Source organism: Sinocyclocheilus rhinocerous, unplaced genomic scaffold (assembly GCF_001515625.1).
Source record: "Sinocyclocheilus rhinocerous isolate Xijiao unplaced genomic scaffold, SAMN03320098_v1.1 scaffold352, whole genome shotgun sequence".
NCBI classification, from domain to species: domain Eukaryota; kingdom Metazoa; phylum Chordata; class Actinopteri; order Cypriniformes; family Cyprinidae; genus Sinocyclocheilus; species Sinocyclocheilus rhinocerous.
In genome coordinates this window covers 1252429-1267113 of record NW_015642448.1, presented here as the reverse complement: position 1 = coordinate 1267113, position 14685 = coordinate 1252429, and the positions used below count along the sequence as shown (strand labels likewise).

The 14685-nt window shown below is 38.5% G+C and overlaps 1 protein-coding gene across 2 annotated transcripts in view; it reads left to right on the top strand.

Moving 5' to 3' along the window:
* sema4c (sema domain, immunoglobulin domain (Ig), transmembrane domain (TM) and short cytoplasmic domain, (semaphorin) 4C) overlaps positions 1-14685 on the top strand; it is a 64988-nt gene that overhangs the window by 45220 nt on the left and 5083 nt on the right. For both annotated transcript variants that reach the window (XM_016572809.1, XM_016572808.1), the window contains 12 exons: positions 5110-5264; positions 5523-5585; positions 5717-5815; positions 7081-7177; positions 7405-7524; positions 9850-10001; positions 10138-10313; positions 10593-10737; positions 11908-12121; positions 13747-13862; positions 14048-14205; positions 14475-14566. In XM_016572809.1, coding sequence (XP_016428295.1) covers positions 5124-5264; positions 5523-5585; positions 5717-5815; positions 7081-7177; positions 7405-7524; positions 9850-10001; positions 10138-10313; positions 10593-10737; positions 11908-12121; positions 13747-13862; positions 14048-14205; positions 14475-14566 — 1573 coding nt within the window. In that variant the 5' untranslated portion in view covers positions 5110-5123. The remainder of the gene's footprint in view (positions 1-5109; positions 5265-5522; positions 5586-5716; positions 5816-7080; positions 7178-7404; positions 7525-9849; positions 10002-10137; positions 10314-10592; positions 10738-11907; positions 12122-13746; positions 13863-14047; positions 14206-14474; positions 14567-14685) is intronic.

Here is a 14685-nt window from a genome sequence, read left to right as displayed (position 1 = left end):
GCAAAATGGCAGCAGCTGCGTTTGTATGGAACGAGAGAGTGCCATAATTAAATAATTTAATCTATTGACAGCCCTAGTTTTAATATTTTATTAGCTAACCAAACGCAAAGCTTCCACAAAGAGAAAATGTTCCTAGCAAGAGTATAGCACTGACTTCAGTTACCCGGATGAGCCTGTGTTATTAGCTTTTACCGGTTGTTATCGAGGGATAACATACCTCGGAATGTCGCGACTGACCAATCAGAATCAAGTATTCCACAGAGCCGTGTAAAAATATGCATAATGGCACCACACAATAGAGGATTTTTTGGACAAAGAATCCTCGAATTGGGCCACGCCACCTCTAAAACATGTTAGCAAACCAGATGTTCACAATCATGAACATGCTCAATGAATCACATGCAGAGAGCATTTCTGATTGGCTAGTTTTCGGATAGGCTGAAAGGCGTGGGCCGCTCCCCTGACTCTTTTCTGCTGTTTACACAGTCACCGAGACAGGTATGACACATATTTCAGTGACATCTGTCAGGAAGTTGGGATGTCTCTCAATTTATGTGTGGTATTCCACAGCACCTTTAAGCAGAAGTCTCCATGTGCTAAGCATTTCATTGCTAACTAGGAGAAAGAGTTGAGTGTGATTTTTCTCCACACCACAACTCTTTCCATTTCTGTCGACGTTGCTTCACTCGCTCTGTGCACTTTGTGGCATTTACGAGTTTTTCGGCCTATTGTTGTGGTAATCCGTTCTGACCGTTTCCTGTTGCTGAGCCAGTTCTCCTCTCTTCCCTTCCCAAAGCAGTGGCAGCCCCACCACTCCTTCATCTAATCTACTGCAATTATAGCACTTCCCCTCATCCCCCCACCCGCCCACGCTCTCACGCTCTTAAGCACATCGTTTGTGTTCGTGTGTCAGCGTAAACACACCACCTGCATCTTTCTTAATGTGTTTTTTTCCCTTTCTTCTCTTTTAATTGTGCTGTTATGTGTCAGCCTCAGACTGTGGCTCCCTCTCGTCTTTGTCCTAGCAAATGTGGGTGTGTTTTTATAGCCTGTATATGCGTGTACGTGCTTTTCTCTTCCTAATTAGTGTGTGTGTGTATGTGTGTGTGTGTGTGTGTGTTTGTGTCCATTTTTTGTGTTTTTAAGCCATTCCTTGGTATCCATGTCAAAGCTTCAAAGGCCTTAAAATAGGTCTTGCATTTACGAGTTTTTCGGCCTATTGTTGTGGTAATCCGTTCTGACCGTTTCCTGTTGCTGAGCCAGTTCTCCTCTCTTCCCTTCCCAAAGCAGTGGCAGCCCCACCACTCCTTCATCTAATCTACTGCAATTATAGCACTTCCCCTCATCCCCCCACCCGCCCACGCTCTCACGCTCTTAAGCACATCGTTTGTGTTCGTGTGTCAGCGTAAACACACCACCTGCATCTTTCTTAATGTGTTTTTTTCCCTTTCTTCTCTTTTAATTGTGCTGTTATGTGTCAGCCTCAGACTGTGGCTCCCTCTCGTCTTTGTCCTAGCAAATGCGGGTGTGTTTTTATAGCCTGTATTTGCGTGTACGTGCTTTTCTCTTCCTAATTAGTGTGTGTGTGTGTGTGTGTGTGTGTGTGTCCATTTTTTGTGTTTTTAAGTCATTCCTTGGTATCCATGTCAAAGCTTCAAAGGCCTTAAAATAGGTCTTTAATAGCAGAGAGTGTGTTTGGAGTGCTGCGGTTATGAGCTATAAGCAGGGCAAGACTGTATTTATAGCAAAGCTGCTTTGTAAGGAGCTGTGGAGGAACATCAGAGGAAAGCAGCAGCCTTCAACTTGACTCGTTTCAGTTTCGCGGCTCGATTCCCTCAACCAGAGCTCACTGCCCTCTCATTCGGCCCAGCTGAGAACTCATGAAGGACAAAGACACACACACACAGAGTTCACCTCTGTTCCCTTTATGTTGCTCACATCTGGATTCCATTCAAAGTGACATCTATTTTTAGCTTGTTCACTTTTCAGGCCATACACTTAGATAGAGACTCCCTCTCCCCCCATTAGATATGCTCCTGTTGGCTTTGGTCGACTTGTTCTTTGTGTATTCTTTGTTTTTGATCATCTTTTGTTTGCTTTTTTAATTAAATTCTGTTAACCATCCACAACCAAGTGGGAAAGTTTTGCAAGTTTAGCATTGGCAGTCAGCCCCTGCTGGTAGATGCTGTAACTGCACCATCTGGCATTTTCTCCATTGACAGCCATTCAAAAGTATCCATGTATCTACTGGCCGAGATACAACTATTTGAATATCTGGAATCTGAGGGTGCAAAAAAAATCTAAATATTGAGAAAATCACCTTTAAAGTTGTCCAAATGAGGTTCTTAGCAATGCATATTACTAATCAAAAATAAAGTTTTGAGATATTTACGGTAGGAAATTTACAAAATATCTTCATGGAACATGATCTTTACTTAATATCCTAATGATTTTTGGCATAAAAGAAAAATCTATAATTTTGACCCATACAATGTATTTTTGGCTATTGCTACAAATATACCCCAGCGACTTAAGACTGGTTTTGTGGTCCAGGGTCACATATGAATATAAGACTTGTATAATTTTAACATTGATTAATGTAATATTATAAATATACATTATATTGTTGTGATGCCTACATATATTTTCCATGGAATGCACAATATTTATTGTAATTTTTTTATGAATATAATACTTAAGTCTTGTATAAATTTCTATAAATTTTTCAAAACACTAATAAACTAATTACATTGTTAAATGTAATATTATAAATATACATTATAAAGTTATATATATATATATGTGTGTGTGTGTGTGTGTGTGTGTGTGTGTCAAAATGCTAATCATTTAATAACATTGTTAAATGTAATATAAATATATTATATACATTTACTTACATCTACTAACATTTTTCACAAGATGCACAATATTTATTGAATAAGTACTATAGATATAAGGCTTAATTCTTTGTAATTCTTTAAAAAAAAACTAACTAAAATGATAACACTTAAAATATAGTGTTGTCTTGCTTTTGTCATTTTTGTTTTTTAATGTCAGTTTAGTTTTAATTTATTTTTATTTCAATTTTAAAAGAGTGTCAACATATGTAATATTATAATATTTATACAAATGTAATATTTATACTGTAAATTACAATGTGTTGATGCCTAAATTCATATGTAGCATTAGCATCCAAAATAATTTATTTTATTTATTTTTTTACTTAACAAAACAAACAAAATATTTTAACAAAATAATATACATTTTAATAGCTGCCATTTAACATTTTCAACCATAACATGAAAATAATTATCAGCTTATCATATTAACCAGAATTTTGACATTGATTCGTCCCTAATTTTTCATGTCACAGCTCTGGATAGTCACCAGTAAAGGCTTTGGGACTATGTTTTTTCTCATGGTACCATCAGCCACCAGACCTCTGTGTAAAAACAGACAAAGAACCCCCTCAGTGGACAGTTTGCTCAGCATTGCCACCATCTGGTTAGGATCTGTAAGTGCATCCTGCCCCACTGTGTGTAATTGGCATCTTGGCTGAATAATAATTAGAAATGTCACTCTGTGCTCGGCTCAGCACAAAGCTCAATAAACTCGAAGCTCTATGACTGGCTGAGAGGCATTTGAGTCATTATGCAGGTATTTAGAAGTGTGAGCATGTTTGTGTCTGTGCGCTCTGTCACATCTCCCTGGCTGTTTGCAACCCAGCAGATGTTCTCCGTCCTCCCTGGGGGAAGTCTGTTTCCCCGCTCCTCTTGGATCATCCAGCCCTCTTATACGTTAACAAGCTGCTGCTCTCCAACTAATAACCACATGCTCTCCTGACTTCCATCCTGGCAGAATCTTCACCACCACTCACCGTGTCTCTCCAAGATGCCTTTTCTCCCCTCTTCTCTTGGAGCTCTTGCTCATCATAACCTTCTCTCCTCTCTGCACCCATCTGCCTTGGTAGCGGTAAATCAGATCAGGCACAGTGTTCTCGTGTGTTCAGGGATGCATGGGATTCTGGTGTCCCTTCCTGGCTTCTTCACTGGCTTAAACCAAGATTGAAGATGTCGCCCTTTGTTTTAAGACTGCGACAGATAGCCAAAGATCATAGCCAACTTGCAGCATGTGCCTGTTAGTAGTGACTAGTAGTGTGTATATATACACTACACTGTGTGTGTGTGTGTGTGTGTGTGTGTGTGTGTGTGTGTGTGTGTGTGTAATGTTAATGGATAGGAATATGAATGTATACATTTATATATAGAAAAAACATTTACATATAACATTAACAACGAACAGTTTTTAATCTAGGTTAAAATAAAACTATGTTTATAAATATATGATGATTTCATTTATATCATTCATTGTTAATTCGTGTTTGTTCATAATACATCATCTAATGCCAATTTATACAACTTGAAATATTAAGACCACCACCAAACCTGCACTAACCAGCATAAACCACCCTGGATCATATGAATTCATATTGGCCCGAATTAATCTTTTTTAACACATTGCCAACCAGATTAAAGGGGTCCTATTATGCTTTTTCACTTTTTCAACTTTAGTTAGTCTGTAATGTTGCTGTTTGAGCATAAAAAAGATCTGCAAGTTTACAAAGCTCAAAACTGTAGTTAGTCTGTAATGTTGCTGTTTGAGCATAAAAAAGATCTGCAAGTTTACAAAGCTCAAAGTCCAATTCAAAAGGAGATATTTTATTTAACAGAAATCACTTTTCAAAAACTACAAACGAACGACTCGTTTGGACTACAACGTATATTTTCTGGCACTGTGGAGAGAGGTGTTGTAATAATGTAAAATATGTGAAAAATAATGTGTTTTTGGAACAACCTAGTATGAGAGCCTGTTCTAGTACACCCCCAAAACAAAATCAAGACTTTGTAAAAGAGCATAATAGGACCCCTTTAAGCAAAGGTTATGAGTATCCATGAAAATTCATGCTTGCCTACGTTGGCATTTTCAGCAGGAGCGTCGGTGAACATGATAAATGTGAGAGATTTTTTAAAACCCAAGAGTCATATTGGATCAGTGACATTTGGATCACATTTAATACCCCCAAAAAACACATTTCTTCTCTCTTTTCAGATGTGCACGACAGTATGGCGAGGTTTCGCGCTGTTGGGGTGTGGAACTACACCATGTTGACCCTGGCAGAGCATGAGAGGGTTTTGTACGTGGGCGCCAGAGAGCACATCTTCGCCCTGGATCCCAACGACATCAGCAGACAGCTTCGACCACAGGTATGTTTAGTGAAGAAAAAGCATTGTATTTCATTCAGAAAATCCCCAATGCACCCAATAAATACTAATCCACAAGCCATCAAGCAAAAAGGGCATTAGCATTTTATCATTCAAAAATATCAGCATTTAAAAATGACTCACTCTTTCAATGGCACAGCCATTTGTAGTAAATTGCCAGTTGCGGCAGTCAATAGCGAATGCACGTTTTACATGCAGAGTGCTATTTGCTTGTAAAAGTCATGTCTGTTTCTCTCTTAGATTGAGTGGTCTGCTCCTGTGGAAAAGAAAAGAGAGTGCGCAGCTAAGGGGAAGAATAACCAGGTACCGGCTGATGTTGCATCCTCTATGTTTTAACAGCTTTACTTTGTCTGGCCTCGCTGAAATGCATTTACTCTCCCTACCTCACCTATTTTCTCTTTGTGTCTCTCTCTCTGTCATCGCCGTCTTTGCAGACTGAGTGCTTCAACTACATTCGCTTCCTGCAGAGCTACAACCACACACACCTGTACACATGTGGGACGTATGCCTTCCAGCCCAAATGCACCTATATTGTGAGTGTGCGCTCTTCTCTTTGACTCAGAAATCCATCTGAGCCACATTATCAAATGGAGCGGGCTGTGATATGATGGAGGAACTGTGTAGTTGGAATTGTTAGGATTTCGAAATGTTTTTGAAAGAAGTCTCTGATGATTTAATGCTGAAAATTCAGTCAATTTAAATATTGTTGCAATTTAAAAAATATATATATTTGAGTATATCTTAAAAAGTAATTTATTCCTATGACGGCAAACCTGAATTTTCAGCAGCCGTTAATTACAGTTTTCAGTGTCACGTGATCCTTCAGAAATTAAAATGCTGATTGGTGCTTAATTATTAATAATAGTTCTTATTATAATCAATGTTGAAAACAGTTTTTGCTGCTTAATATTTTTGTGAAAACAGTGAAACGTTTTTCAAGATTCTTTGATGAATAGAATGATCAAAAGAACAGCATTTATTTGAAATAGAAACCATTTGTAACATTATAATAACATAATATTGTCTTTACTGTCACTTATAATCAATTTAATGCATCTTTGTTGAAGAAAAGCATTAATTTAAATAATTAAAATAACGTTTCAATGGTAGTGTGTCGCAATTTACACAAAAATATTAAGCAGCACGACTGCTGTGAACATTGATAATAATAAGTAATGTTTGTTGAGCAGCAAATCAGCAATTAGAATGATTTCTGAAGAATCATGTGACACTGAAGACTGGAGTAAGATGCTGAAAATTCAGCTTTGCATCACAGGAATAAATGTAATTTTTAAATGTATTCAGATAGAAAACAGCTCCTTTAAATTGTAATAATATTTCTCAATATTACTATTTTTACTGTATTTAAATTCTTGGTGAGCATAAGAGACTTCTTTCAAAAATATTATTCCAATCTTTTGACCGGTAATCTGTGTGTGTGGGTGTGTGTGTGTGTGTGTGTGTGTGTGTGTGTGCGTGTGTGTGTGTGTCTGTGTGTGTGTGTGAGTATGTGTGACTCAGCGACTGGCTTCCAGTGTGTCAAAGTGAAATATATCAAATGTAAATGAGGTTGTGTTATCACGCAGCGTGGACTGATGTGATAAGACGGCATGTTGTGTGTATTGTCCTTGTGTGTACACACTTATTTGTGTGTGGGCAGGAGGACGATACAAGAGGGCTCAGCTGCTGCTTAAACTCTAGTTGGCAAACATGGCCGGTAGTGCAGTGTGTACGTTAGGTCTTCGGTTTTGTGTGTGTGCTCGATCCATATGTGACCATTTCTGTCTTTGTCTGATAGAATGCAGATCATTTCACTCTGGATAGCGCCACCCTGGAGGACGGCAAGGGAAAGTGCCCCTACGACCCCGCCAAGGGTCATACAGGCCTCATTGTTGGTGAGTCACACGTTTCCGACATGCAAAAACCTGCATTATTATTCTTGTGTCTTGTGTGTGGGTGTCCTTTTGTGTTCATGCAGCCTGTGGATGCATTTATGCCTCCTCTCTTCCCACACTCGGGAGAGAATGGAGTCCCTCTTTAATATCTCATAACCATGAGGCTGTAGACAGGAGTGCGTGCATGTGCGCCTGTTCCCGCTCTAAGCGTTCTTCTCCTTTCCTAGACAAAGAGTTGTACTCTGCCACCCTCAATAACTTTCTGGGCACAGAGCCCGTAATCCTGAGAAACCTGGGACAACAACATTACAGCATGAAGAGTGAATACTTACCGGCTTGGCTCAACGGTGAGTCTGAAAACACACACATACACAAAATATATGTCATGCCTCTGCTGCACAGACCAGCTTATGTTGTCCTGGTGCACGTGGATGACCAGCTTTACCAGCACCAGAACAGTCAATAAACCATGTTGCTTCATCAAACATGGAGTACTGAGTTTTCTGTATTCAGTTGTTGGTAACTTAATGCGATCCTACATTATCTGAATTCAGCTGTTGGCATATATGAATATAATTTATCAATTTACATTTTTACAACATTTAAAATATATTTAAAATCTACATAAAAATATTAAAATATATAGTATTTAAAAATGTACATTTTTACAGCATTTATTAACTCATAGAATAAACCTTGTTGCTTCTTCGGACATGGATTACTGAGTTGTCTGGATTCAGTTGTTGGTGACTTGACACAATCCTGTATCGTTTCATTCTCCAAAATTCATCTCTGAGTCGTTGTCATAGCAACAGGTCCATAAGCTCAAACCTGGTTTGTTTAACGGAAACAGGATTAGATTTCGGCTGTTAAAATCTGTCCCAGCCTCTGCATCGTTCTTGTGAGCGCACCCTGTTGTACCAGAGGATGGAATAATGTAGTATATTATAATTCTTTTAATAATAGCCTAATTTAAATTAAATTAATCATATTGTTGACAATAATAGGCATTGCTGTTTTACTCAATGTATAGTAATCATTTCCCTCACATTAGCTGTGCTCACATTTGTCTGATCTGTGCATTAACTGCAGCGCAGACATTGTGTGCTGGTCTTTGGTTCTTTGTGTTCTCATCAGCTCAGGAGATGCTGTCTGTCGTGCCATTAGAGAAGTGTACCTAGTGTTCTTACATAATAAGAAATCATTTATGATTTTTGTTGTTTCCCGTCCACATTTCCGGCTTTTAAAAAGAGCATTTATGTGTCAAGTTCACCTGGATGCATTAGCAACTGACAGAAAAATAAAGAAACACATGTAACCTGTAGTACTGCAAGGGAAATGAAAATGTAAATATAATGTAACAGTTAAATATTTACACATTTAATTAATCCCCAACTTTCAGACAGCTCTTTCTCCTTGTAGTTGCCTTGGCAGTGTTTTGTTGTTCTTTTAGGTCCAGAAATTCCTGGTAAACTTTAAAAATAGTGAATAGTAACGAGATGTGTAGCCAAGTATGTAGCCAAGTAATACTCAGAATTTGTGCTCTGCATTTAACCCATCCAAGTGCACACACACAGCAGTGAGTAGTGAACACACACCCAGAGTAGTGGGCAGCCATTTTTGGTGCGGCACCCGGGGAGCAGTTGGGGGTCCAGTGCCTTGCTCAAAGGTCTCACCTCAGTCATTGTATTGAGGGTGGAAGAGAGTGCTGTACATTCACTCCCCCACCTACAATCCCTGCCGGTACCAAGACTCGAACCTGCGACCTTTGGGTTGCAATTCCGACTCTCTAACCATTAGGCCACGATTTCGTGTTACTTCTTTACCTACTTCTTGTTTGGCAGAACAATGTGAAGAATTTTATTTTTCAAGTAAGATGTTTTATATTATATTATATTATATTATAACCTAAATGCTACCGTTCAAAAGTTTGGGGTCAGTAAAAAATTTTTACAAGAAATGAATATTTTTATTCAGGAAGAACACATTAAATTGATCAAAAACGACATCACAGACTTTCACATTGTTACAGAAGGTTTCTTTTTCAAATAAATGCTTGAAATTCAAAGAATCCTAAAAACAAAATACCATGTTTCACACAAAAAATATTAAGCAGCACAACTGTTTTCAACACTGATAATAGTAATAAATGTTCCTGAGCATTTAGCATATTAGAATGATTTCTGAAGTATCATGTGACACTGAAGACTGGCGTAATGATGATGAAAATTCAGCTTTGCATCACAGAGATATTACTTTAGTCTTTATTACATAAGTGAATGTATTCATATTGTCTATATGCACATATTCATATATAAAAAAGTAATTGACATATTTCTATTTTTTAGTATATTGTCTCAAAGACTCATTCCAGGTGTGCTAATCAAATCCAACCATGTGTCTAAAGAACTGAATCAGCCAGAGAGGAATTACCACAATTAAAATATCTGGTCTACAGCATATTATCTCAGATAATACAGTATTATGCGATGTACAAGTAACATGGTTACTCCGCAGGGTTAATCCGAAATTAGCTCAATAAACAATGTCCCAAGGTGGAAGCCCAAGATCTTTAATCTGTTCATCAAGTAACCATCAGCTCCTTATCTGTTAAGCGCTGTGTCCTCAATTCTAACACATCCTTCCATATCTTTCCCCGTTGTCTGGTACAGAGCCAAACTTTGTGGGTTCGGCATTGGTCCGGGAGAGCCGCAACAGTAAAGATGGAGACGATGATAAGATCTACTTCTTCTTTAGCGAGAGAGCAGTGGAGCTGGACTGCGACAGCGATCTGACAGTGGCACGGGTGGCACGTGTGTGTAAGGTGAGAACATTTAAAGTATATGACCAGAAGGTTGTCGAGTAAATTTAGCTCTAGGGCGAATGTACCTTTATTAAGTGTCCTGCAAGCCGCTTTGAAATAAAAGGTCTGTTGAATGGCTTCTTGTTTCGCTTTTCAGGGAGACCTGGGAGGCACACGGACCCTACAGAAGAAGTGGACCACCTTTCAGAAAGCTCGGCTGATGTGTTCTTTCCCCGAGCGCCACATCACCTTCAATAACCTGCGTGCCGTCTTCACCCTGCCCGGGGCGGACTGGAGGAGCACTAGCTTCTACGGCATCTTTCACGCGCAGTGGTGAGCGAACCCTCCTGCCATGCCAGTCCGTGTCATAAATATTTCTCTCTCTTCCACTTACTGTCATAGTTGTGAAAGTCGCTCTGTCCTCTGCTTGTATAAAAGTGTCACCATGCCAAACATCCAGCCGTGTTCGTCAAGTGAAGAAAATGCTGCACTGTCATTATGTTGACAGTAAGGCTATTACTGTAATAAACCAGCCAGTGTAGCGCAGTCATTTAGTTCAGACTGACTGACTACTTTTTCCTCTCTTTTTCTTCATCCTTTACTCTCTCTCAGGGGGGATGTGGATGTGTCTGCTGTGTGTCAGTACCAGATCGGAGAGGTGAAAAATGTGTTCGACGGGCCGTATAAGGAATACAGGGAGTCGTCTCAGCGATGGGGCCGATACACTGGCACCGTGCCCAGTCCACGACCTGGAGCGGTGAGCTTAGCAGCTATTGTGATGGGAGGCCGAGAGGGCGTCCGTGACTAAGCAGTCGGCTAAATATAGATTTTTGTACATACAGTAATTTTTCACCCCATAAATCAGAACTTAATGAGTGTCCTGTTGGATTACAACATTTTAGAAATATCTTATCAAAGATTTTGAGAGAGAGTATGTAAAGAAAAAAAGTTTGTCGAAAAGGTGATTTGGAAAACTCTTTTGTGTAACTTTGGAAAAGGGGTATAGTGACGTTTACCAGGGTTCTGGGTCATTCATAACTGAACTGAAAATACCATTTACAAATATTTACAAATATTTCTTTTTTTACTTTAGAACAAACACTTAATTTAGCAGGAACACATAAAATTGATCAAAAGAGAAAGTAAAGACTTTTATCCAGAAAAAAATGTATCATGGTTTCTACAAATATTAAGCTGCACAGTTATTTTCAACATGGATGATAATAAGAAGAAATATTTCTTGAGCAGCAAACAGCATATTAGAATGATTTCTGAAGGAACATGTGACACTGAAGACTGGAGTAATGATGCTGAAAATCATGCAGCTTTGCTATTACTTAAATAAATTCTATACCTGTATATTAAAATAGAAAACAGTTATTTTAAATTGTAATAATGTTTATAATATTACTGTTTTTGCTGTATATTTGATCAAATAAATGCAGCTTTGGTAAGCAAGAGAAAAAAATCTTATGATTGCAATCAGGATGCTTATAGTTGAATTTACATGAATTTAAAATGAAAGAGAAATTTATATTGCTTTTTTTTATCTAAAAATGCAAAAAAGCTTTTCTAGTTTATATATCTCATCACATTAACTTTTATACAATATAACGTTTATTGACCAAGGCAGAAGAACACTTAATTTCCCATAATTCTTTCTTCTTCCTTTTATTCCAATTCATAGTTCCTGTGGGGTGTATTTTAAATTGTATGATGTTGTTTAAAAAAAATACTTGTCATATACAATCTCAGAAATAAAGGTACAAAAGCTTTCACAAAAGTACAAGCATGTACCTTTTGAAAAGGTACCGCCCCAGTGACAGATTTTGTACCTTTATTTTTGAGAGTGTATGATGTGCTGTATGAAGTTAAATAAAAATCCCTAATCAATTAAAAAGACTTTTCTTTCTTGTTCTTTCCACAGTGCATTACAAACTTTGACAGGGAAAACGGCTACAACAGTTCTCTACAGCTGCCTGACGCTACGCTAAACTTTGCCAAGAAGCATCCGCTAATGGAAGACCGGGCAGAAGCTCGCCCCCTGCTGCTTACTAAAGGGATCAACTTCACCCGACTAGCTGTGGACAGAGTGAGCTCACTGGACCAGAGATCCTACAGCATGCTCTTCATAGGCACAGGTATGTTATTGAAAGTGAAAGACGTAAATGGATTAATGTACGAAACATTAGATGGTAAATAAAAGCAGTATTTCTTCGTCAAGAGGTTTATTTGACAGTTTCCTGCATCGTCTTCCTTGTTCCTTTGTCCTTTTTTGCACAAGTGTGAATAGAGCAGCCAAAGAAACCATTTTATTAGCCATAATGTTGTATCCAAGTGGGAAAGTCACCCCCGCCAATTAATTCCTGTCATGCAGGAAGGTCAGTCCTTCAAATAAAAACTGAAAAGATGTATTTGGCCTTGGTAATCTCACATAAACACACTCACACTCAAGGCTCAACCATGTGCATCTCTTTAAAGCATCCAATGAGTCCAGTATTGCACCAATTTTGCCATTTTTTAATAATTATTCTGAAGTATTCTTCATCATATTAAACAACATATTAATTAAGAGACTTTATGAATGTTATTATACAATATATTTTTATTATAAAACAAATGCTTTAAAATATATTTTTAAACTTTAAAAATGTGTTTTTCATGTCTCAAGACTATTTAAAATAACTAGTGAAGGCAAAAAGTGTTTTATGACATTAATTTAGACTGCATGAATATTATTATTAAATATATTTTATAATAAGTATACATTTTTAAATATATTTTAATATTTTAAAAAGCATTTGCCACAGGATTATTTAAAATTACTATTGGAACAAAATGTTTTATGACATCATATTAACTGAAAAACTTATGTGAATATTATTATAAAATATATTTGTATAATATATTATATATTTTTATACATTAAAAAAGTTTTTGTCATACCACAGAATGATTTAAAATCACTAGTTAAGACAAAAAGGGATTTATGACATCATATTAGTTCAGAAACTGCATAAATATTATTATAATATATATATTATACATATATATATATAGTGTGTGTGTGTGTGTTTACAAATTTATTTGTCAAACTGCAGCAGGACTATTAAAAATGACTAATGAAAGTAAAATGGTTATTAAAAACACTCCTAAAATATACACTTCCCCCATTACATTCAGGTATAGTTAAACCTAATATCAACCAGCGTTAGCCATTTTGAGTACAGGCAGCACCTGAGGCAGATTGTGTGTGTGTGTGTGTGTGTGTGTGTGTGTGTGTGGGGCAGAGAGAATCAGAGTCTTGGATTGAGGATTAAGAGTGAACATAGATACTCTGACATGAGCAAAAGTGGCAGGGTGGATTTGTAAAGCAGACCCTGTAGCTCTTCCACTCTCCTCCGTTATCCCTTTTCCACACTCTCCCTTTTTTCTCCATACTGAGAGAGGGGTCAGTGGCACATTATCTGTGACAAGCACTGTGTGAGAGGACGGGATAAAGTACACACACACACACACTCACACACATACGGAGTTATGATAGGTCATGGCACCAGCTGGGGTGTATTCAATTTTCCTGCCGGTAATCGGCGTAACCTTGTTCCTAAAATCCAGTGACGGAGAAATATGCCATGTGTTGATGATGAATTAATTTGTCTCTCCTCTCTTGCCTTTTTCCCTCTCTGTCCCCATTCCATTATTTCTCCCCCTCTGCATATAATCTATCCCCCCGTCTTTCCACCCGGTCTCATTGTTTGTCGTTCAGCGGATGGATGGCTCCAGCGCGTCGTGATTTTGGGTTCAGAGGCTCATGTGATAGAAGAGATCCAGCTGTTTGATCTGCAGCAACCAGTGGACAGCCTCACCATCTCGCACAGCAAAGTAATTTCTGATCTGTTCTCTTGCTGAGCCAATCTCTTTGAACCCAGCTCTCCTGCCTGTCTAGCATTAACCGGTTTTGTTCAAACCGAGTAGGAAAACAGAATGCACTGATAACTGAAATTAATTTACTTGCTTGTATTGTTTTCCTTCATTTATTCCCATATCTTTCCATTCTTTCTCCACAGAAGTATTTGTACATTGGCTCACGCTCTGAGGTTCTTCAGCTGCCCTTGGCAAACTGCAGCCGGTACCATTCACAGCCAGACTGCCTGCTGTCCCGAGACCCGTACTGTGCCTGGGACAGCGAGGGACGCGCATGTGTCCGCATCGACCTCCACCGCGGGTAAATTCATCTATCTTTTAGTTAGTTCTGCCACTAACATCCTTTCACCATCATCCATCCACTCCTTTTCTCGTGTCTGTTGTGCTCTCCTTTTTGTTTTCTTTCCGTTTCTACTCTTGCTCTCCTCCACCGTTCGCTCCTCATCATTTTGCAAAGGCTTTCCCTTTCCACCCCCACAGGTCCCTCTTTGTACTTTTAAGCTGCATCCCTATAGCAGTGTGTCTAACAGCCTTCTGACACATCATCAATATTTGTGCTCCCCCCCACAGCTCCACATCCACACTCTCGCAGGACCTCATGCTGGAGAGGTTCAACCGAGGAAAAGCCAAGTTTGATAAGCCTTTCTCCATCCCCAGTCCTGGTACGTCAGACTTACGCTGCCCCCTGCAGGCCCCCTGTAGTGAGTGGTTTTCTATTAGGGGTCACACACACTTTTACGGCAATGTTTAATCAGGTCAATGAGATTACTACTACTACAAA